This window comes from Drosophila mojavensis, unplaced genomic scaffold, assembly GCF_018153725.1.
Source record: "Drosophila mojavensis isolate 15081-1352.22 unplaced genomic scaffold, ASM1815372v1 contig_49, whole genome shotgun sequence".
Taxonomy (NCBI): Eukaryota; Metazoa; Arthropoda; class Insecta; order Diptera; family Drosophilidae; genus Drosophila; species Drosophila mojavensis.
The window spans coordinates 2,506,478-2,531,354 of record NW_025318872.1 but is presented as its reverse complement, the minus strand read 5'-3'; the positions used below and the strand labels follow the sequence as shown (position 1 = coordinate 2,531,354).

The following is a 24,877-nucleotide window of genomic DNA, read 5'->3' as shown; positions in this document are numbered from 1 at the left end:
TTAAATTGAAGCACTCATGATTTAAATAAATTTACTTTTGGCGCCCCCTACATCAGTGCAATAAAGTGAATTAAGGAGGCAACACTGTCAGCGAGCTTATCGATATAAACGATAACAACGCGTTTGATAGCTTGAAAATACAAGAGTTGCATTGCTAAGAGATCGAGCAGCTATCGGCCAGCCACCACACACATATTAAATCTTGTATTAAAAAAAAGTGATTCTGCTTAAGTGGGCCATGAATTCGGCAACAAAGGTATATTTAAAGCACACGCAGTTTTTAAAAATTAGTTTAAGTGCATTTTTTCAACTGAAATGTCTCTTTTCCTACGTGCGTTGCAAAATTTTTGGCGGCTGAGCGTCCCTTGCTCAGTTCATCTCACTCCTTCGAAAGCGAATGCCAGCGAAATGTTTTGCTTCATGGGGCGCGTTTGTTTTGAATTTGCAACGCATGCTAAGGCTAAACATAAACAAAAACTCGATTTGAATGCACGTATATAAATATTTGTTGTTTTGCATAGGTTGGAGAAATTTTCACGGCAGCGGGCCAAGCGTTTAGCAGACTCGGCGATCTGACAATGCAATTGCATCCAAATGCCGAATCTCCCTCTGGGTAAGTGAGAGTTGGCTATAAATGAAAAAGAGCTTTAATAAAGAACGAAGTACAACTGAATTTCATGTTCCCTCGCTATGCCACAGTAAATGGACAGATGAGGAAATTGACATGTTACACTCGTCCATAATGCGCTTCTCCGATGATCTGAGCAAAATCAGTTTAAGCATTAAAAATCGCACAGTGTAAGAGCGAGAGAACATGATACGAAATAATATGAACTCAATAAAACAAACTCTGCTTCCTACAGCTCCCAAATACGACAGGCATTGAAGAAGAAGGCGTTTGAGGATGCTGGCATACCAGCAAAGCAAGTGCCCGTGCAGCAGGTGCAACACGTTATACAAACAGTGCAACAGTTACCAATTGTCCAGCAGCAGCAGCAGCCGCAGCCGCAGCAGCAACACGTATTCAAATCACACATCATACAGCAGCAGCAGCCGCAGCAACAACAAGCGCAGCAACAAGCAAAGCAAATTATATTGCAGCCGCAGCAATCAACGACAACAACAACAACAACGGTGACAATCAAACAATTTCAGCAAATGCAGCAACAAAAAGCAGCAGCTTTAGCCGCAGCACAAGCTGCTGCAGCAGCAGCCGCCAATACGCCAACCATCACAGAGAACATCATCATACAGCAGCCCACGTCAACGACAGCGATGCAGCAGACATCGCTGCCAATTGTGGCGACAACTGCTACACAACAAATCATTGTGCCTGCCAACTCAAATAGCTCAGTATTGTCGCCAAGTGTCGGAGCAACAGCTGTAACAGCTGGTGCAGTGGGCGCCGTTGTAGTAGCAGAGGATGTGGTGAGCACCACATCAAACTCCTCAACGAATGCTGGTCTCAAGTGCGGGCCCGATGTGTCGATGACACTGAACAGGATAAATGTGCAGGAGAACGATGTGGAGGAGTGCCTGCCCGCAGAGGTTGTTAAGCTGGACTTTGTCAGCGAAGAGGTGGCTGGGTGAAGTTCAATCCCTGTAGTTGCAGCTGAAGCTGAAACTGAAGCGGAGGTAACGAACGGCCTGGGCGAGCACTTCTATTATTAGTAATAAATAAATGTTAAAAAGAAGCTTCAAGTAAATCATCCTCATATATATATGCATAATTATGTATATATATTGAAAATGTAATTTTAAAATTTGAAACGGAAATTAAGGGCTTGATAAGTTCGATGTATTTAATTGTTTGCCGCATCTACACATATACATATATTTAAGAACAGATTTAATAGTGCAAAGTACATAACAAAATTGATATAAGATGAGAAAGGAATAAATGAGCATAATTATAGATATTAAGTTTTTTATTTCCAATATGGAGCTTTTCCATATTCAATATTTTTTTCGAATAATCCTAATACATTTTTTGTTTAAGCGTAAACGCTGAGCTGCATACTAATTTTAATTTAACATAATAACAGTCGGATAACTAACAGTTGTGCTCCTCTCTGGACATACTCACTCCTCCGTTAACAGCAGTTTCTTATAGCTATGTAAATAAAACAAACGCAGAGAATCTTTTCGCTAGGACACACATCGTCAGTGGATTAAAAAATGAGAATAATATACTTGCTAATAGTATGTATGTACTTTGTTGGGTCTTTGGCGTACAAGCCTGTTGTGATACTCCATGGCATATTATCGGGAGCTGAATCTATGACTGTTTTGGTGCGACATATTGAGAAAGTAAGTGCGGGGGGTCGAACCGTTCTTTGTTATTGTTTATTTGCCTCCAATGACAAGTTCAAAGTCAATTTTTTAATTCCATTTGTTTTCAATTCAGTTTCATCCGGGTACAGTCGTGTACAATTGTGATAAGTTCAGCGGGTGGTACAGCCTGGAGAATGCCTGGCGGCAAGTCCAACAAATAAAAGATTACATAGGTGAGTTAATGTTATTTAAAAGATCTCATCTATTAATTATTTCTGTATAATTTTAGATCAAATTGGAAAACTGCACCCGGAAGGCATAATTGTATTAGGTATGTCAATATTAGGAATCATCTTTGGACTATATTGTTGATTACTGATCCTCTATGCAGGCTACTCTCAAGGCGGGCTCTTGGCGAGGGCGGCGATTCAAAGCTTACCCAACCACAATGTAAAAACCTTTATATCGTTATCATCACCTCAAGCTGGACAATATGGAAGTATGTAATATATATAAATATATGTGATTAAGATTTAGTAATCTTTCTTTACGCTTTCAGCAAGTTTCTTGCACTTAATTTTCCCTGATCTTGCGGCAAAAACTGCATTTGAGCTATTCTACTCGCGGGTGGGGCAACACACATCTGTAGGCGGCTACTGGAATGACCCACATAAACAAGACCTATATATGAAATATAGTGAATTCTTACCCTTGATTAACAATGAGAAGCTGAGCTCCAATTCAACTTCGTTCAAAATGGGAATGGTACGGCTGAATAAGCTTGTCCTAATCGGAGGACCAAACGATGATGTTATTACACCATGGCAATCTAGGTAATATATACAAATCTATACAATATAAATAATATATATAATTTTATTGAACTATGTTTTCTTCAGTCATTTTAGTTACTTCAATGAATCATTGAATGTGATTCCGTTTTATAAACGGGAAATCTACATGAATGACTCAATCGGATTGAAGACCTTACTGGAAGCTAATAAACTAATTATTATTGTTAAGCCATTCGTACATCACCTTTCGTGGCATTTGAACAAACGAGTTATCAATGAAGTTATAATGCCATATTTGGATTAAACAAATTCAACCTTAAGCGAGTAGAAGCAGGCTGTGATTCGAAAGGAATGGAATAGAATGGGTAAACATTTTATTTTGAACTGATTTAAGTAAGAGTAATCAAAAATATTCTCGAGCCTATGCTATATATGGATAGCTTAGTTCTATCCGCTTTTATAAAATAAATAGTTAAATAGTTATTTTTATATGTAGAAATTCAAAGATATGTTTAATTGCAATGGAGATTAAGGCTATCAACCAACAACAAATATTTATACAAAGTGAACAATCTACCTTTATATATTTTGACAGGAATGTTTTAAAAGAATTATTTAATTTTAATTATTTGTAATTATAACTTTTTGTGAAATAAAATAGAAAATTATATAATAAATCTGAGTATATCGGAAAGTAGCTGCTTTTGCATTTCAGAGAACTCTAAGAAGTCTTGATGTCTTAAATCAACGACTAATCAACAAAAATAATAATCAATAATTAATGCAATAAAATTATTTTTGGTAAGTCTTATCATCAGCAACAATGCTCTAAAAATTATGGATCTAACTGCATATCTTTTTGGAAGATTTATTTCATGCTCTCAAAAGGCATATATATACTTATTAGCTCAAGTAATTAACTCCTGATATAATAGCATTTTTATTATTTGGGAATTCGAAGACAGATCATCAATCGTTTAAGTATACTTAAAAAATTTACTCTCAATGGATTACGTTACGTTACCTTGCGAAGCTTCACTTTAACTCTGAATGCGTTCAAGGTAATGCGCAGGCTGTCGAAGGGAATAATGAATGTGGGATGATCGAAAAAGCTTGCAGTGCATCGGTATTCGTAGTACGAATTTCGTACACTGCTATACATTGCCAAAAATTATCAGTATGGGTCTAAAGTATATTTAAAACATCAAAACCACTCCAGTACTGGGTCACTTCTGATAAGGCCTACAGCTGATTTCTTATTTATCGCGCTTAACTTTAGAAATCCCGTTTCGTAAAGCAAAAATCGCAGACCTATGGAGAACATGGCAGGAACAGTCGCAGTTGGAAATAATGCAGACAATAGCATCCGCATATTGGTGGCCACGGACAACCACTTGGGCTACGCGGAGAAGGATGCAGTGCGAGGCGAAGACAGTTTTACGACTTTTGAGGAAATATTAGAGCTGGCAGTGTCAGAGAATGTGGATATGATATTGCTTGGAGGGGACCTATTTCATGATTCAGTGCCCAGCCAAAATGCGCTGTACAAGTGAGTAGATCACTGACAATAAATCTTCAAATTGAAAACAAGTAAGAAGGCTCCAGTCGAGACTGCTCGACTAGGAGATACCCTGAACCCTCCAAACTGATATTCTAATCATTCTGGACTTCTTTTATGCACACATACATACACATGCACGTATAAGCACGCGCTCTGCAAACTGCGCAGCTAGCAGCGGCTGCGCTTGGGCTGCACTGCAGTGTGGGCATATTATGAGAATTTATTTGTTGAATAATTTCTTTTGTAGGCATACGATCCTAATGAAACTTTTAGAGCGTAATAATATGGCTAAAATGTGTGTACGTTCCAAATCACAAGTCTCTAGTACTTGAAATGCGTTTTTTACAAATTGGGGGCGAAGGGGGCGTGGTATCCAAAATCTGAAAATTACAAAATCTTTGTATCTATTAACTTTATATACAACGCAAATTTTAAGTCTCCAGGTCTAAAAGTGTTCAAATTAGGCAGAAGAAACAATGTCGATTTTTCGATTATTCTCGATAAAAAAGTTATCGGACGAGTTATCGAAAAAATAAAGCAAACTTGTACTGCCTATGGTATACACGAGTATGCATGCCAATTTTCAGCTCTCTAGCTCTTATATCTTCTGAGATCCTTTTGCTCATACGGACGGACGGACGGACGGACGGACGGACGGACGGAGGGACGGACGGACGGACGGACGGACGGACGGACAGACGGACAGGGCTATATCGACTCAGCTCGTCGTCCTGATCAAGAATATATATACTTTATGGGGTCTGCGATGATTCCTTCTGCCTGTTACATACTTTTCACAAAACCATTATACCCTGATTTCCCATTTTCAATGGGTTCAGGGTATAATAAACCTGAATTCCTTTGGCTTTGGTTGCTGAGGCGATATACTTTTGGAGATAAATCCGTATCGTTGGAAATATTAAGTGATCAATCGCTTTCTTTTCACAGTGCACTCAATCATTCGGTAAACTACGAAGATCCCTATTTGAAAATTTCCATACCAGTATTTTCTATACACGGCAATCATGACGACCCGAGTGGCTTTGGCCGTTTGAGCTCCTTAGATTTGCTTAGCACAACAGGTCTGATTAACTATTTTGGTCGCTGGACAGATCTTTCAAGAGTGGAGATAAACCCCATCTTGATTCGTAAAGGCGAAACCAAGTTGGCACTCTATGGGCTCAGTCACATTCCTGATGCACAGCTAGTGCGTATGCTAGAGAAGTCTAAAATCAACTTTCATAATGATAATCTGTCTGGAGAGGAGTGGTACCAATTGATGGTGGTACATCAGAATCGCGTAGATCGTGGTGGTAGCAAGAAATATCTGCCCGAGGATCGTCTACCCGAGTTTGTGAATATGGTTATCTGGGGACACGAACACGATTGCTACGTTGATTTTAAGCAGAGCGCTTCGGGTCATTTCAAAGTTTACCAGCCGGGGTCCTCGGTAGCCACGTCACTCATAAAGGGGGAGTCGAAAACAAAACACGTCGGTCTGTTGACGATAAACAAACTAAATGAGAGCCTGAAGCCACTGCCACTACAAACTGTGCGTCCATTCGTATATGAGTCAATCGATCTCGACGATCTCGTCGAGGAATTGCACCTAAATGAAGGCGATGCAGCGGAAAAGGTGTATAACTTTGCCATAAACCGTGTAGAGGCCTTGATTGAGAGGGCCAAAAGTCTGCTCACGGGTCATCCAAAGCAGCCGGCGATTCCTCTGATACGTCTCCGTCTCCGATACACAGATGAGACGCACATGTTCAATACCATTCGTTTCGGTCATCTCTTTGGCACTCGTGTGGCTAATGTCGCGGATATTGTGAGGTTTACGAGGCTTACCGAAAATGATACGGCAAATGCAGGCAAAGCTGCTGTGGAGTCTGGCATGGTGAGGACCCATTATTAATCACCTACAATTTCTTTCTAACAAAGTAAATGTGTATTAGGAGGTGGATGATCTAACGACATTAGAAGATTTACTAGGTCGGTATATCGAGGATATACCGCTCACGCTTTTTCACTCCAAGGTATTGAAGGAAGTTACTATGCGCATGGTGAAACATTCGGATGGCCATGCAGCTGACCAGATTTTCAAGTGAGTTTATTTGTTCGATATAGAAGGAAGAGTCTTTAATGCATACTATAATTGCAGATATTACAGTGATAAAGCAGTAGAGCACCTAATGCAAACGATGCCTTCTCTTGAGAATATACAAGACGCAATAGAGAATTTTCGTCGACGGCACAAGGCTGACGATATTCTTAATGCATTGAATTCCCTTGGCGCTAAGACACGAGCTAAACGTCCAACGGTATCTGATGGCAAACCTTCAAGCAGAGGTGGACTAGCTGCTACTAAGCGATTAAAGATTGTCAATTAAAGATAGCCAATAACACAAAAGTACGTTCCATTTGAGTGTTGCATTCTTGTTAATCGTTGTCCCCTTCACAAACGAGTTACAATTACTCTTGGACGCTTTTAATTTATCGAACGCAAAAAAGATTGAAAAATAATCTACTTTATCTCGGATTATACCAACTAACATAGTGCTACATTGTTTATTGGTCTCGTTATCAACCGATTGCACATCATCGTAAATTTATTATTTTATTATTCTGACCATGTCGATTCTATTGGCTTCATAATACAATTGAGCATTCTAGCAATATCTGATAATGTAAAGAAATATATTTTGCAAATAAATATTACAGATTTCATTTCTTTTTGAAGACAGTTAAATTTTTGGTTTTGCTGTTTAGTATTTTTTAATTGTTGACCATAGATTCGATGGACTGGAATATCCTTAATCTAAAGTTTTATATAAAATCAAATACCTATTATTTTTTAAAAGCCATTCGAAGTAAACATGAGACTTAAATTTTATATTCTAAACCATTTTTCTATTTTCAAGACAGTCTAGCTAATCTTAATCGAAGAAGCTAATGATGATAATTTGATGATAACTTGAAAGTTTAAATAACAGTACATAATAATGTATAATGGTATGCGATAATATGTGTTTTCTATAAACAATTCAAAAGAATAAAACATTATTATAGGGGCGTGCGGGCAACATTCTTGTGAAAGTACTAAATAGTTTGAGCTTATAGTTGCAACTTGATATTCTTGATTCTTACAATTACAAAATTTATGTATATGTATTTTTTTTTACCATTTTGGGTCTTGATTAAATTGTAAAAGTATTAGATAAGAAATTTTAGCACATCTTTTGATAGCCACAATAATTGATTTTTAAATATGATTAGTTCACAATAATGAAAGAACTATAGCCCTGCCGTTTATTCCGAGAGCCGTGCTGCCAGACGTTGCATAAAACCTCGTCGCGAAAAAAATAAACAATACCGTTTTTTTTTCGAAATCATTTGATCGCGATGAGCAATATCGGGAATTGAGTCGAACATGAGACCATAGTACTTGGCCACACGAATGCTTTTAAGTAAACGCTGGCGAACAGCAGATGCCATAAGATGAATAAACTCATTCTTAATTCCTGGGCTCAGATACTAAGTGGACCCAGGACTAGGTCAAGAAAACCAAGAAAATCACCATTAGAATTGTCAAGCTCACTGTGTCTTAGCAGAGATAAATTTTGTGTAGCTAAAAGCTTGGTGCAATGAAGAATCCTTGTCAGAATTTCTCGCCATTTACAACAACACCCAACCACACCGAGTAAAAAAAGCCCCTGATCCTCTCGGGTGCTTCCACTTGGTGAATCCAGTTTCTTTCTCCAAGGATGACTGAAGTTCAGAATTTGAAAACAGAGTGCAGCAGAGACAAGATGCCGATTTCTTGATTAATATTAATATTAATATTTTCTTTTTTTTTTTACGTACGTGCTTATTAGCTTAAACTTTAAGGATGTCTACATGAATATCTGAAATGATTTGATTGATCTTCAACTTGACTATGTATGTGTGTATGTATGTCTGTGAAACAAATAATAATTTAATGTTAAGCAGCGTTGCCGGACTTCCCGTGGCGACGCTTATGGCATCAACAACAGCTGATTGCTGACTTATCGATAAATCGCGTCACGGCCCGCGCTTCAGTTGTGAAATTCCTTTTTGGAAAGTAAATCTGTTATAATAAACTGAATTAAATATGGCAGAGGCGGATGCAGCTGAAAAGGATGTAGATAATATTATCCGTGTATTAGTGGCCACGGACAATCACTTGGGCTACGCTGAGAAGGACGCAGTACGCGGCGAAGACAGCTTTACAGCATTTGAGGAAATTTTGGAACTGGCAGTGTCCGAGGATGTGGATATGATATTGCTTGGAGGTGACTTATTTCATGACTCAGTGCCAAGCCAGAATGCTATGTACAAGTGAGTTGGGTTGTTATTACAGAGCTTCCATTTTTGGTTATAAATTGAAATTTCTCTTGCAGATGCATTGAACTGCTCAGGCGTTATACATTTGGAGACAAGCCCGTACCTCTTGAAATACTTAGTGATCAGTCACAATGTTTTTACAATGCTGTCAACCAGTCGGTAAACTACGAGGATCCCAATTTAAATATTTCCATACCAGTGTTTTCTATACACGGTAATCATGACGACCCGAGTGGCTTTGGCCGTTTGAGCTCCTTAGATTTGCTTAGCACAACGGGTCTGATTAACTACTTTGGTCGCTGGACTGATCTTACAAAAGTAGAGATAAGCCCCATCTTGATCCGTAAGGGCGAAACCAAGTTGGCACTGTATGGATTAAGCCACATTCACGATGCACGCCTAGTGCGTATCTTTAAGGACTTTAAAGTGACTATTAATTGTCCAAATGAGTCCGAGGAAGATTGGTTCCATTTAATGGTTGTACATCAAAACCGCGCAGATCGAGGTCCGAAGAACTATCTGCCTGAAGAGTTACTGCCAGCTTTTCTGAATTTGATAATTTGGGGTCATGAGCACGACTGTCGCATTGAGCCGGAAGTAAACGCTTTACGCGATTTCTACGTGTCCCAACCAGGCTCGTCAGTGGCTACTTCGCTGGCCAAAGGTGAATCGCTAAAAAAGCACGTGGGTCTGCTGGAAATTTACAAAACAAAGTTTAATCTCAAGCCTTTGCCGCTGCAAACTGTGCGTCCATTTATCTTTGAGTCAATTGATCTAGAGGACTATGTGGACAAACTGAATCTAAAGCAGGGCGATGCGTCCACAAAGGTGTACAACTTTGCCATAAAGCGTGTAGAGGACATGATTGAGCAGGCCAAAACTCTGCTCACGGGTCATCCAAAACAGCCGACGATTCCTCTGATACGTCTACGTCTTCGCTATACTGATGAGACGTACATGTTCAATACCATTCGTTTCGGTCAAATTTTTGGCAGTCGTGTGGCCAATGGGGCAGATGTTGTCAAATTTGAAAAGCTAATCAAGAGAACGAAAAGTGATAAGGTTAATATAGACAAAGATGCTATGCAGCGTGTTATGGTAAGCAGCTTCTCTACATCTAAATTGTCAAGCTAATAATTTCATTGTGGTTGCAGGAGGTGGAGAACACGGCACGTGTGGAAGAGCTAGTCGATCGGTACTTCGAAGAAGTCAAAGACAAAAATCCGCTCAAGCTTCTACACTCCAAGGCACTGGCGGAGGTTACCTACCGCATGGTCGAGCGCTCCGACAACAATGCCGCGGACCAAATTTTCAAGTTTGTGTTAGCCAACACAAACAAAAAACTTGCTATAAATATTCAAATTGCAGATTTTACAATGAAAAGGCTGTTGAGCATTTGATGGACACGTTGCCTGCCATTGAGAATATAAATGATGAAATTGAGAATTTTAGGCAACGCTACAAAGCCGATGATCTGCTTAAAATGCTGGATGACTTTGGCGTTAAGACAGAAGCTAAGAGCTCACTCGCCAACATTAAGACAAGTAATGAAGCCGATCTGTCTGAGGCGCAAGTGACATCCAGTGCCAGAGCTACTGGCCGCGGAGCTGGTCGAGGCGCTGGAACTCGTGGTCGAGGAGGTGCAGCTTCAACTCGGGCTAAAGCTAAGTTAGATGTGTCTGTCAACACTAAAGTGAGCTTAATTTTGCAATTCTATCTATGATTCATTTTATTCATTATTCATTTTTTCGTTCAGAATTCATCAAGTGCTGCTCAAGGGCTTTTGGAAGCCTCTAATAGGGGACGTAGAGCAAAGGCAACAGTAACCTACGTTGTATCTGATGACTCCGACTAAGATGTATATGACAGTATTTAACATTACAAATAATGCAAATACTTTTCAAAATTGTCTTCAGTGGGTTGCACCCGGCTATAATTTTCTAGTTGTGCGTTGTCGATCGACTCGTTTGTTAGTATTAATAAGTTTGTATATACAATATTTGTTTCGCTTAACAAGTTTAGAAACTAAAACTAGAAATACGTTTTTAATATACTCCAAAAACAGATTGTGCCGATCGATTGTCTCATGGATATAAACTCAATCCATTTACATTTTCAATCCGAATAAAGCATTTTGTAAAACGGCTTTGTAAAACTTGTTGTAACACTTAATACTTGTTTATTATGTGCAATCCACTTGAAAATAACCTATTTTACACTTAAACTAAAGAGCTACAATAAGAGCTAGCGCCCGTCCCTTAACGCACAAAAGGATGTAAGGACTTGACCTCACTGCATTCGGATCGGCTCGATTCTTTGGTAGTCTAGCTGCATCGACTTTGGAGAATAACGACGTTTAAGCACGCACACACACACCCACATCCGCACGCACACGCAACTTGAGCAAAGACTTGAGCTCTGTGTCTACTTCTGGTGGTACTCGTAGTAGTAGCGATATGGATCCACCGGGGAGCTGCCGCCGGCAGCTGTTACGCCCACGCCAGCATTTGTCTTCGAGACGGGTCTGATGACGTACGTGTTGCGTCTAAAATGGTTGATGGAGATTGATTTGTACTTGATTTGGGACTGGGCATGCGTAGAGGGTCAGAGTTACCTGTTGTGCTCGCCGGCGTGCACCTGGAAGCTGGTCTCCTCGCTGTGATCGTGCGAGAAGAGCTTCTTGAGCGCTATTATGCCCGCAATGGTCAGGGCGACCTTGCTAATCACAAGCGCCTTGCCGGCAATAGCGGCAAGCGCCTTCAGGCCGAGCGGGCCGGCAATGCCCATCGCCGTTAGCAGGGCAGCAATCACATACTTGATGTGTCCGCCGTCTTTGTGCTTCTTCTTCTTATGCTCATGCTCGCGACCGACGCCCACGTCCAAGTCCAGGTCCATGTCTACTTTGAGCGCATGGGTGCGCATTAGTTTGTCAGCCTTGGAGAGCAGAGCGCGATCGATGGGCGCTAGGTTGCCGAACTGCCTGGCATCTGTCAACGACCCGATGATGCTCTCAGTGTCGCTTTGGTTCTGTTTCTCGAGCACGAGACCGTCCACGATTTTAATGGAGTCCTGGTCCAGGGCGCGTGTCAAGGCGTGCAGCGCCTTCTGCTTGAGGCAGCCAACGAAGTCGTTCTTGCCCTGGCAATCGTCGTAAACACGCCGGGCCAATGTCAGCTCCGGTCCCAATCCCCAGTCACTGCCGCCAGCTGGAGCTGGAGCTGCAGCTGCAGGTGCAGCTTGTACACTCTCAACGATGCTGTGTCGGCGTCGTCTCTGCATTTGAGTTGTGGCGGCCTCCACACCCGCTCCAATGCTGGCGGCACACGCCAGGAGCAGCAGCCACTCGAGACGCGTCATTGTTCTGCTTGCTGATATATCGTATGAATATTCCGACTTGAGTCCACTTCCACTTGCTACCAACCGCCAACGATCTTCGAATGATACTCCAGCGAAAACGCTGTCGACTCGTCGCTTTTATAAATTGCGATCCATGGCCAAGGCTGTTCACTCAGTTGGAAAGACGAGGCGAGATCTGGCTGCCACTGGTGTTGGCCAATTAAAATTGGCCATATTTTTGCTTTTTGTTTACTCTTCTTCGAAATTTGCCTTTCTTTGATCGGTATAATCGGCATTTGGCGTTATGGGGCTGACATGTATTCGTTACTTGCTCACCCATGGATGGGATGGATGCTCTTGCTCATTCATGCTCAGATCGCATTCGTGCTGCTGCACTGACTCAGCTGGCCAAATGCATTGCCTTCTGCTGCTGCTTTTATTGAACAGATCTTTCTTCGCCTCGCCGGATACCTGGTAATACATATGCATATATTGTTAAGGGCCTTTAGCATAAGTTTCAAGTGTAAAGTTGCAGGGCTTCAGCTTCAGCTCTGTTACTTCGCAGAACAACTAAATAAATTAATCATCATCAAGAAAAATAAGAAGTCAAATGAAATGGCTAATTATAAGAAGCAAGTAAGAGTGATCTTGTTTGGAGTGCTTCACTAGCAAATACCCTGTGTCCGTGATGAACATTATAATTATTCCAACTTACATCTATAGAGAGTACACAACAGAGTTAAGATTCTGTTTGACTAAATAATTTCCTAGCCATATTATTAAGTGTTTTTTTTTATGGTTATATATCTGCATACATATTTAAAAGTAATATATAGGAAATAAGTACATTCATATACAGATGTTTGCAATTCGATTTTTTCGATTTTCTTTATTTATTCATATTAAATTATAGGTATATTTTATCTGGAATAAAAATTTTTTTACAATTTTGGTTTTGAAATGTACTGCAATAAAAAAATTAATGAAAATGGGAAAAAATTACAAAATTACTAATTACTTAGCTGGTGTGTGTTTATTTGATACATTTAATGTGATTCTTTAATGTGATCCTAAAGAAACTTTTGGACTATCAGTATGTCTTATATGAGCCAAATTACAGCAATATATACTTTGCAATGTATTCCGGGATGTGTAAAGGAATTAACACGTCAGATATAGACATATAAATTTCTTTCCTTTAAGATCTTAAGTTATATGAAAATGAACACAGTTATCTAGGATTCTACAGGTCCGTCTGCCAAAATTTTACAGGCAAGAAGATCTATTCTTGCCGAAGAGGTCTTGATCAAGTTGGCTTCATCATCATCATCTTCATCAAGATTGTATATATAATATATAAGGTCATATATGGTTCAATGCTTGTTTCGTAAGGTTTCCCTGCATCCGATTTAGATGCTGGGTATAACAAACTGATTTGTGAAATGCATAGCTTGTTAAAGAATTTTACAAGTTAAATTACTACAAATCTGAAATTAGTTTAATAGAACAGACTTCAAGCAAAACAAATAGCCAAAGCCTAGTTGGAGAGTTGCAATTCAAAACGGTTAGCATTTTTAGCAGCAGCAATGAGCCGCCAGTTTTTGGAAAATCTAATGCATTTTTATGATGCGTGCCATAATGCAATTAAGCAGCCAAAGAGCTGGCCACGGCTGGTCCCTCGCAGCGCAGCCAGCTGCACATGTGAGAAGATGGATCGCTTGGGTTGGTGGCCTCGGCAAGCCGGCGATGCTCTGAGCTAGGCTGCACATTTGGTGCAGTGGGCCCCGGTGGGTGAAATTGAGTTGAGTACAGTTAAGAAATTTTCTTTTCTTCGCCGCCAACTTGCGCAGCGACTGTAAAAAGCTTGCACGAAATGAGTCTTAGGAGCGCCTGCCTGCTGCAGTCTGACAATGAAAGCGGGCCCCCAAGGGGAAGACCCTAGTTTATTTGCTAACTAGGGACAGTTTTAAATGCACGTTCGCAAAGTGTACGAGAGTATATTGGGTTCGAACAACTAGTCTGGCAATTAGAAAGTCTGTCCAACAGCCTATTAATGTAATCTGGACAAACATTTAATTTGGAATTTAATAAAGCGCAAACATTTTATTTTTTATTTAACGTAATAAATTATTGAAGTAATGAAGGAATGGAATGGAGTATTAAAGTAATGAGTAATGAAATGCTTCTCTGCTTCAGTATTTAAATTTCGATTGGCGTTATGATTAAATTATTTATCCAAATTCATATTAAAATCAATCGAAATTATAATACGGAAGCAGAAGGAAATAGAACTTGATGCTAAAAATTATTGATATTATTATTTAATATAAATTGGAACTAGATATTAAAAATTCTAGTAGATAAAATAAAGAAATGTTCAATTCTTTCTCTACTTTTATATAATTTAAGCTATTTTATCTATGTCTGACAGTTAAAATAGAATAATTTTACAAATGATTCGTAATTGATCTGCTGTACATTTCCGATAAAAATGATAAGTAAACAGATGATTTTAGAGGTAAAATGAAATATTAGGCTCACTCAGTAAAAGAGGTATTACAACAAATCTATTCGACGAATAGAGAAATAATTTTGATGCCCGAAAACAATTATGCTCAAGGAAAATGTCATTTTATATTAAATTAATCTGGTCTAGTAGCGTGAACGTGTATCATGCAGTCAGTTGCACCCGGTTACAAAGTTCTTACTCGTTACAATTAACGTGATGAAAAATGTTGGAGACACTTTTCAACACTTTCTACTTGGTTAATAGCGTCTTGCCTATTAATTATTTCGAATCGTGTGAAAGTGTGTTCAAATTTTATTTCTTTTATTTGCATCTGATGTACCATTATATCTTGATTTCTTTAGTTTTATTTAGGGTATAAATATCGTAATATAAAAGCATTCCTCATACTTTTGCTACGAATACTCAAATACTGTCAGAAAACTCTCAAAATATATGGTGAAACAACATCAAACCAAGATGAATACACATGCTTTTATGTAGTCTATATACATATGTATATAGTATGCCATATATGTACTCATATATCTTTGTGTATGTACATATCTCATCATAGTCGGTATGGCTGGCCACGCACACGAAAAATCCTGTGCTCAAGAGGGCGTAAATAATTTAATACATCAAGAAAATTGGAAATGAAAGTTTCTTTGTTTTGGCTTGGCCGCAGATAACTTTTAGTTTCAATGCTCGTAGATAGTCTGGCATTGAGCGGGGGAGTGGAGGAGGACAGAGACGGGGAGAACCAACAACGAAACAATTGTGCGATTTATTTGCACATTTTACGAGTGGATTGGAGCTCCTTACGAGCTCTTATCGTCAATAATCATCATATGCTCAAATTTTTGGTCGCTTAATTGGAAAATTGTTGTGTTTCTGTGGCTGCGACGAAGTGAGCATTACGGCTGAGCGATTGTTCGATTGGATGATTGGTTGAGCTTCTGAGTGCGTTTGATTGATGAGTGCGCTGGTGGAGAGCCAAAGACTGACTAAACGAACATCAATTGTGTGGCCTGTTGTGATAATATTTGCTATGCCGCAATTTCATTGGCATGTCGAAACGAGTTCTCCATCTGATATAAGAGTGTTTCAGTGTGGTAGTGCGGTAGTGTGTGCCCCCTCGGGGTTAGCGCACTATGCGATTGCGCACGAGTAGCCTTTGGGGTGGAATATCATTTTCATATTTCATAATATTTCATAACAATAGCAGGAGCAAGAGCAGGAGCAGGAGCAGGGGCAGGGGCAGTAGCAGTGGCAGGAGTTGGCCACAACAGCGTGTGGGCGTCAACCAATGCTGGCGGAGTTCTAAAATGGCGACCAAGCTCAAGTCCTTGAGGGGAGTCCTTGGTGGAGGTCCTTTGAAGTATACTTCGGTTGCCTTCAGTTGCAGCGCACTTTGTGAAAAATGAAAATGGTTTGTCAAAAGAAGTGGAAAACCACAAAGAAAATCTCAGCAGCAGCAGCAGCTATACAGACATGCTGGAAGAGATAGATGTAGCCAGATACATATATATACATACATCATATATATATATCTGAAAATCGTCATCATCTAGTCTTTCGCATGCCCGTATCTCGTACCTGCTTCGTGTTTGCACCTTTTTGCGTCCCTGCCTCCTTCCTGCTTAGACAAAGACACACGGGCCACGTTGAATGCCGCAGACGACTTTGTTCTATCCTCTTTAGCTCAGCTGAGCTTTGGCTCAGTTAGCTGCGGTTCGCTCGCAGTCTTCCCCCCATTTTCCCGCTGCCATTTCCATTTCCACTTCCAATTTCAACAACTACTGTGCAAAGTTTTGCACATTTTAAATTTTTAGTTGGCTAGTCTCCATTTATTTTTCCTTTTCATTTTCTTTTCCTTGTGCTCAAGGGTTCTTATGTTTTCTAAATACTCGCTCGACATATGTATGGGTGTATTGGTTTTGTGCAATGGCAATGCGAGACTTGACAATATCTATTGGTGTGCTCCCAACTTATGTGGATTGAAAATAGGTAACTCTCATATTCATAGCAGCATATAATTATAATTTATAATAATCATATATGACAGTTATACAAAATAATATATTCACGCTTCTTGGGCCGGTAGGTAAAATACATGAAAGCACTATATCGTTCCGGTCTTTAGAGTTATTTTCACCATAATTTGCAGTATAACTGTTGTCCTCTTTACATAATACAAAATCTGTGAATTTCGTTGTAGACAAAAAAGAATTTGTATACTCTTCAAATCCAATAGATTATATTCGTTTTCATAAAAATTCCATTTTCAAAAAGTTAACGAGCATTGCGCAGACAATTATGGCCGATTGAAATGCTTCTATTTGTTTTTATTTCTGATACTCGACTATTCTCTGCTGTTTGCTAAGGCGTTGTTGAGCTTGCCAATTTCCTATACTGAGCAGAACTACAATATATGCCCTGCTCATCCTAACAATACATTGGCCGGCATTAATCAAATATACTTTAGATTTAATTTGTTTTTAAATAATTGAATTGCCTGTTCCGAATTTCTGTCTTGCTTGAGTTATTGACGGTGCTTCCCCTGGCTACTACCTCTCAGGTCAGAGCCACTTCAAAGATGGCCGTAAATATTTATAGAGTTTTCTTTTTATTTTTCAACGAGAACTCCTCAAATATGGGCACCTATTTGTGGCCCTCTGCACTTGCAATTGCTGCGAGGCTTTGTGTGTGGTTAGCTCGTGGCTTTGCCTCTACTTGGCTAGGAATTTGCATTTGAGCAGGCGACAGGTGGCAGCACATGCTAACTGGGCCTTCTTCCATTCAGCTGAGCCATATGTGAAATGCTGCCATAAGCCATCAGGGCAATAGGAGCTGGTTGCCCCATTGGGAGTCCTGGGATGGGGTCCTCTTTCTGTGGAGCTTCGCCCGTGGGCGTTAACGCAGTCAAAATAAATTGTTGCGAATACAAACAGAAATATAATTTTTGTTTGGCTCTCATGCAGACGCACACATATTTATGGCATGCCAGCACGTACGCGATATATATTGCAATACAATCGAATGGTGCGAGGGGGGCAAAGACAGGAGGAGGGGGAGAGAGGGAAGTACGGCACGGTTTTATTTATTTGCTAAACTTCGTTTATATCGCAAAAGGAAACACAACCGAGAACGTCGCCATGTTGAATGTGCGATGGGTCTTTGGTTTTCGGCTTTGGGTTCACTTGGGGGATGGTTTTCAGCGCCATAAAACCGTTGCAGAGACCCAGGCACCCAGGCACCCAGCAATCCACCCATCCAGCCATCCAGTCATCCAGTCAAGTTGCGGGGCTTCGTGTACTTTGTGTTTGTTATGCTTGTCAAGCAGTTTACGCATGCGGCGAGCCGGGAGTGGGTGTGGGTCGGGTGCGGGTGCGGGTGCGGGTGTCTGTGTGGGGCTGGGCTGCGATGGATGGATGGGCGTTCAGGTCTGGGTTGTCTAACGATATTTCGATTTTGATATCTTTGGGTGTTATCGTTAAATGTTTGCTCGTCGAGGGTGATGGGCGATGGGCGATGGGAGACGAAGGCACGTTGTGGCACGTTGATTATGGTTGCATTTTTGGTATTTACTTTTCATTTTATTCTTTTCTTTTTTTTTTTTTTTTGTTATTGTTATATGTATATATCAGCATGGCCATAAAAGCAGCGCCAACAGGCGGCACAAGTTGCTGACTACATACATATATATATATATTTGGTAGACGGTATTCGTTATTCGATATTTTAACACTTTTTATATTTTGAGCCCAATTGAAAGTTGGTAAATGGGGTATATTAATGTTGTGGGAGCGCAATGAGACCGGAACCATTGCAATGGGTAACCGCTGGAAATACAGAAAGAGCGTTGTACCGTTCTCAAGTTGAATTCATTATGAAATACTATTTTATATCTTTTAGTAAAATCGCTTAGCCTCATATGGAACAAATTATAAAGTTGAAGAATATATAATGCTTAAGATCTAAGTAATTACAAAATGTATGCTAAAGTAGAGCATATTCAATGCCAACTAATCATTTCGCTTTCCATATCATATTAATATCGATATTAAAAACAACAAAAATATGATAAATTTTTCTTGCAAAAATTCAAGATATATATTTAGCATAATTGTTTAATATATTAGTTTAGTTTCATATAATAATATATTGATTATGCAAATTTACGATTTTGTATATATAACATACACTCAAAAATTTAAAAAGTAGAGCAGTGGAAGTATCTGTATGCATATAATATAATAGGGATCGTACATCTAAAACCCGGAGTGTAAGGAACTTCTCGATGTGAGTGCGTGTTTGATTATGAATGTAGATTAGATCCCTCAATCTAGGTAGGCAGTAACAGCTCTGCTGTAGCGTCGAGGGTATCTTATGGTCGAGCAGCCCCCACTGCAGTACTCTTGTTCAATTTTGTGTGCGCATCAGGTTGAGTGTGCGCTGCATAATCGCAGCAGCTCGAATCATGTGTGACTTTTAAATTGGCACTCAAATGTGTCAAGAGCATTATATTCCACGAAACTAAAACTGAAATATGCATGTACATCGTATGTGTGTATGCGTTTATCCTTTTTCGTTCTGACAAGGGTTCCGGCTGCCCGTCAACTGTCATAATTATAGCTGGAGCAGAACCCTCCGCCAGGGCCGATGCCTCGCCTCATAATTGGCCCAAAAAGTATGAACAACTGCGCCTGCGGCTGCTCAAGTCTAGACTAAAAAGTCAAAAGCCGAATTCAGGATTTGACAGTTGGCACTTGATTGGCACAATGTGGCTTAAATTGAAGACTATTCTGCAATTAGTGACGGGAAGGAAGCTCACAATTTGTATCTCAAAATACGACAACAGACTGGCAACAGATTCAATGAAAGCTAGCTGTGCAGTAAATTTAACTTAATGTTTTTGACTCATTTATGACCCTAGTCCTCTTTTAAAGCATTTTTAAGTCATCTTTATTGACATTGGAATATCGCTTATCAAAAGATAATACTGGAAAGAGGTATTAGATATTGCGATTCGATGAAAGATAGATTTTCTGTTACTTCTGGTCAGTGCAGCTTATGGTAAACTATTCCCCTGCCTCTCTAGTAAAACATTTTTAAATTTCTATGTTATCATTATTGCTATTCGAATATCATCTAAAGGTTCTTTCCAATAGGAAAGATAGATTTTCATTAAATAACTACTCCCTTACCACTCTTGTGATAAATTTCTTATGAAATTTTCAAGTCGTTTTTAATGTCATTGGAATATCAGAAAACGAGGTATTAAATATTGCGATTGGTTGAAACATATATTTTCAGTAAACTCTGGACAATGTATCTGAGGGAAATACTACAAGACTTCCGAATCCTTCTTAAATCCTCTTATTTGAATTTCTTAATTCATCTCATCGATTATATCGTATATTGAAAGATACTTTATGAGGTAGAGATAATTTATAGAATATCTTGAATAGTTGCCAGATTAGCCTATCCTCATATAATATTCGAATACACCACGATTAAAGCCTCTAGAATAGCTCAAATTCGTTATCCAGCTAGCTCTGTAATTAGTTTTTACATCAATTATAATGCTGCACAGGAGACGGCGAGCTGCCAAAACAAATCGTTATGGATCGATAAAAGCTCAATTAGCGTAACGGCTTGCATGTGCCAGGACAGTCCTGGCACGAATGCCGCGATCAAGGTCTATGCCCAGTTATAACGAAACTGAGGCAACAAACTAAAAGAAGAAGCTGGATAAAGCCACGCGATAAACTGGCCAAGCGGCAGCTGAGCTCGGCGAGGCGACTCTGTTGGTTGTGTGATTTATATGGCTTTTAGGATATTTTATTAAAATGCATATTCGTTGCTCCGATGTCATTTTGTGGCCGTCGGCGAATGTTTATGATTTTCATAAACGTTGCGGCCATTGGCTGCATTTGCATTGCGCGGCGTCCTCCTCTTCTCTTTTCTTTTCTGCTGCTGGTGCTGCTGGTTCTGCTGCTGCAGCTACCACATCGTGACGACGCTGGACACTGTTCTTTGCTGTTCTTGTAGCGCGCCAGTGTTGTACGTCATAAATTGTCACCGCGTGGCGAGTGTGGCAGACGCGACTCCAACTCCAGCTCCAGCTCCAGCTCCAGCCCCAACTTCAATTCGAACTGCAACTGGGGCTGGCTACCAAGACGGGCTGCGACCGTGTCAGGTGAAGATATTGTATCTGATCGTTGCGCCCGCTGCGGGTCATAAACAAGCGATGCGTGGATGTGGGGCGCGATCCTGGGCGACTTCTTTTCCATTTTTATTTTTATTTTTATTTTCGTTTGTGTTTGTGTTTGTTTTGCTTCTTTTTGGCGAGTTTAATTAAAGCAGTTTGCTTGTCTTTAGTTTTGTATCTCCCAAGCATGCAACCAGCAAAGTAACCCAAAGCGGCAGAAGACCACGAAGAAGCTGAAGCAGGGGCAACAACGGAGCGGAGCTTTTTACGGGGAGGGCTTAGTGTGGGATTCGTTTATCGGTTTATTTAAATTTCTTTTGGGGTTTGTATTTATGCCCATAATCAGCACATGGAATCCCGTTAAATCGCCTCATAAGGCAGTTCGCCATTTTGCCTGCTTATCGGCAGCTGCTGCCCCGCCCACAAAAGCAGCGCTGAGTTTTATTGTGGCGTACAGAAATTGGATTTGTATCAAAGATATGTATATACATGGATATATATATGTACACAATCACCCACACACACACACACATTTACATACTTATACATATAGCTTGTGTACATGTATTTCAGTTTATGGCAACTCATATCTGAGAGATATAAAAGCTTAAGCAACAACAACAACAACAATGACTAGCTGCCGCCATTTTGTGTATACATGCGTGTATGTGTGTGTGCGTGTGTGTGTGTGTGTATAAGCGAATGAGGACGACAACGAAGAAAAATGATAATAAAATAACGCAAATATGGCAGAAGGAAATGCTCGTTATGCGAGGATTTTCTTTTTATTTTATGTATTCGCCACATAAGCAGCTTAAGTGGCAACACACAGACACTCACACGTACACACACTTACATAGATATGTAAGCCAATCTATATAGAGCGAAAGAGAGATGGCTATACACATACATACATACTTGTAGATATATGCATAAGAACGAAAGGATCATGCATAATGCTGACTACAAGGCATGCCGTTTTACTGTTCTGTTGCCTCATGTGCCATAATTTGCAGAAAAGTGCCAGCCGAGTCAACACAAACACACACACACACACGCACACACACATACGAGACTCGGCTCCCCACTACTATTTGAGCCAAGAGCCAACCGGCACAACAAGGATACAATTTTTTGCCTTTCAACCTTGGATTTCGTTTCAGCATTTCGAAATGGGAATGAAGATTGGAATGGGCCATGGAAATGGGCATGGCTATGGATCTGGAACTGGGGGCATATGGGGAAAAATGGGTGCATGCCATAAAAACAATAGCGCACATAAATTCTGCACAAATATATACGTATATATGTATATATATGTATTTATATATATGTAAATGGATGGGTGTATGTGTGTGTATATAAAGTATGCAAAAACAGCATAAAACGAACAAAGAACCAGCAAATGGCATGGGGAAGGGGCATGTGGGAGGAATGTGTGAGAGAGTGTGTGTGTGTGTGAGTGTGGGGCTATGGCAACGAATGTTGCACACAAAAATGAGCTGGGAAACTCGCTGCCACACACACACACACACACACATGCTTACCAAAAATTGTTACGAATAATCGTAAAACATGAAGAAGAGTCTGAAAAGTCGTAACCATTTCGTTTTTTTTTGGGAATTTTTGTTATTTTTTGCACGCAGTGATTTCGTAGGAATTTTAACGAGGCACAACAAGGCAGCGGATATACATATATGTACATATATATACACTCACATATATGTATATAAATATATAATTCTACATGCAGAAATACTGAATGCATATATAGGTAAACTAAAGAATAATTATATATGTATGTGCATGTATATAAATCAGGAAATTTTTAAACGTGTTAAGGCTGCAAAAATTGTTATGTTAATTACAATTTTACCTAGGAAGTTCTTGATGTTAATGGAGGGAAGTTTTTGTATTATATGTAAATAAATAAATATATTTTTGTTTATCCTGAACCAATTGTAAATGCTTCCCAGGTTATAATTTTGTTGTTAAAAACAGGGAAATAATAGCATGGTCAGACCTCAGAAAAAATATACATATATTCCTAATCTGGTTTTAGTCCCGTCCGCATATATGAAAACGCATATATAAGAAGCTGTAAGAACTAGAGACTTTAAAATGTATCGATTTTTTGGGTTTTTGTGTTGGTTTTACAGCATACGCAAATTAAATTAAATTTAAATTATCGATAATTATCGATTCACGTACTAAGAAAAAAATTAAAATATTTTATGCAATTTATTTAATTATATCTCGTACAATATACGAGCTAAACACTCCATTTGGTTGCTTGCATTTGGTTTTATGTATATTTTATATAATTTAGATTTTTATGGTATTTTGGATAACAAGCAATAATATTACAAATTCTTCAGGTGCTGACTCGGTGTTGAGAATACCGCCCAAATAGAGCTTTCTTACATGTTTTTTTGTCAGTCTTACCATTATAAAGAAAAAAGCATATTGTCTACTTAGCACTATTGATAGTTTTATAATGTCTGTATGTGTGGCGGTGCGTTAATAATGCTTTCAATTACAATTGTGCGCCGCGTTAAAAGCATCTGATATCATTTGGGGTATCAATCTTCGGCACTTGGCGAGAACAGAGTGCGGAACAAATGCGAATGCCAAAGGGCCTTTCACGCTCGCCTGGCGAGGTCACAGATGTTTATATTTGTGCCATCAGCGCTACCAATAATTGGACATTGGTTCAAGTGGGCAGGTTCTGTGACCCGACAAGCGACCCTCAATGCAATGTTATGGATAAGGAGTCTGGAGTCCGCAAATAATTGTGATTTTCCATGTTTTCCGTTTGATTTTCCATTTCCACTTCCATTTCCATTTCGACTTGACGCGTTGCGTGAAAAAATTATTGAAATGAAAACAGCTAAGGGATGGGGCGGGGGACGGAAGTCGCTAACACCCCCTGGTAGTGCATGAATTTGTCGTTTCAGGCAAAACGAAAAAAAAAAAAGAAAAAAGAAACAAAATAGGAAGAAGAATTTATGCTTTTTAGTTTATTGCCTGACCATCAGGCTGGCATTGGAGGAGGGAGGGTCTGTGCTGCACAGTTTTATGAGTCGAGCTGGGGAATTCATGCGCCTCATGTGCCGGCGCTTCTTGGTCAAGTCGACGTGTAATTGGGAATTTATTAGTCGCTAGAGACTCATTTACATTCTTCTTTCTGAATTAAGTAAGGTGGTGTAGGCCAGGCCTACTACTGCCTAGGCCCAGCATGAGCTCGACTAACTTCTGCAGGGGCCTGAAATATTTTGATTGCTGGCGAGCAAACACAGAACACAGAAGTAATAATTACCACTTGTTTTATTTATTACTACACAATTTTGATTTGTTGATTTGTGCGAGCGTACGAGGCAGCCGAACAGCTGAGTGCGAGTATGTTATAAATGGACTGCATTATATTTTCGATATATGCTTTGAGCAGCTCTCTGGTTTCCTTATAACTTTGAAGGTTCAGTTGGGGATATTGTAATTATACAATATATTGTGTGCATTTATTTCATATCTATCATTTACCTTGCGAATGCTGGGTCTATTCATAATTAGTTAGCCATTAAGAGTTGTTTGAATGCGCAGATTCCTCCATGATTTTGTGCTCTTTGCATTATCATAGGGAATCGCTTTCAATATAATATCATAATTCCAAAAAAGATTTTTTGGCTAGGTATACAGATAAGGTCAAGACGCTTATAGCGTATATTATGTATATCTTTATGCAAGCTAAAAAAACCATCATTCCTGTTGGTTCCTTGATTAGCGTAATCTTATTATATAAACAGGATTTTCGTCGTCAGCTAGAA

General features: G+C 39.6%; 5 protein-coding genes across 6 annotated transcripts; 4 read left to right on the top strand and 1 right to left on the bottom strand.

The window, feature by feature from the left end:
* Positions 1–147: 147 nt before the first annotated feature.
* Positions 148–1,915, top strand: LOC6577942 (mediator of RNA polymerase II transcription subunit 15). Of its 2 annotated transcripts, XM_002003837.4 has the most exons (4): positions 148–256; positions 522–613; positions 700–798; positions 864–1,915. In XM_002003837.4, the coding sequence occupies exons 1-4, from the start codon at positions 239–241 to the stop codon at positions 1,588–1,590; spliced, it is 936 nt and encodes a 311-aa protein (XP_002003873.1). In that variant the 5' UTR covers positions 148–238; the 3' UTR covers positions 1,591–1,915. The 2 variants fall into 2 exon arrangements, with proteins under 2 accessions (XP_002003873.1, XP_015021393.1); XM_015165907.3 differs by lacking the exon at positions 700–798.
* A 196-nt stretch (positions 1,916–2,111) lies between these two features.
* On the top strand, positions 2,112–3,674 carry LOC6577941 (lysosomal thioesterase PPT2 homolog). The gene is made up of 6 exons (XM_002003836.4): positions 2,112–2,310; positions 2,408–2,507; positions 2,564–2,605; positions 2,666–2,773; positions 2,834–3,107; positions 3,174–3,674. The coding sequence occupies exons 1-6, from the start codon at positions 2,179–2,181 to the stop codon at positions 3,370–3,372; spliced, it is 855 nt and encodes a 284-aa protein (XP_002003872.1). The 5' UTR covers positions 2,112–2,178; the 3' UTR covers positions 3,373–3,674.
* A 357-nt stretch (positions 3,675–4,031) lies between these two features.
* Positions 4,032–7,356, top strand: LOC6577940 (double-strand break repair protein MRE11-like). Its single transcript, XM_032729368.2, has 4 exons — positions 4,032–4,617; positions 5,578–6,526; positions 6,585–6,733; positions 6,791–7,356. Exons 1-4 carry the CDS (start codon positions 4,382–4,384, stop codon positions 7,017–7,019), a joined length of 1,563 nt encoding a protein of 520 aa, XP_032585259.1. The 5' UTR covers positions 4,032–4,381; the 3' UTR covers positions 7,020–7,356.
* Positions 7,357–8,672: 1,316 nt separating this feature from the next.
* LOC6577939 (double-strand break repair protein MRE11) lies at positions 8,673–11,149 on the top strand. The gene is made up of 5 exons (XM_002003834.4): positions 8,673–8,988; positions 9,051–10,092; positions 10,149–10,309; positions 10,363–10,687; positions 10,751–11,149. The coding sequence occupies exons 1-5, from the start codon at positions 8,762–8,764 to the stop codon at positions 10,847–10,849; spliced, it is 1,854 nt and encodes a 617-aa protein (XP_002003870.1). The 5' UTR covers positions 8,673–8,761; the 3' UTR covers positions 10,850–11,149.
* Positions 11,150–11,243: 94 nt separating this feature from the next.
* LOC6577938 lies at positions 11,244–12,351 on the bottom strand. Its single transcript, XM_002003833.3, has 2 exons — positions 11,609–12,351; positions 11,244–11,539 (listed from the first exon to the last, which is right to left on the bottom strand). Exons 1-2 carry the CDS (start codon positions 12,349–12,351, stop codon positions 11,419–11,421), a joined length of 864 nt encoding a protein of 287 aa, XP_002003869.1. The 3' UTR covers positions 11,244–11,418.
* Positions 12,352–24,877: the final 12,526 nt, after the last annotated feature.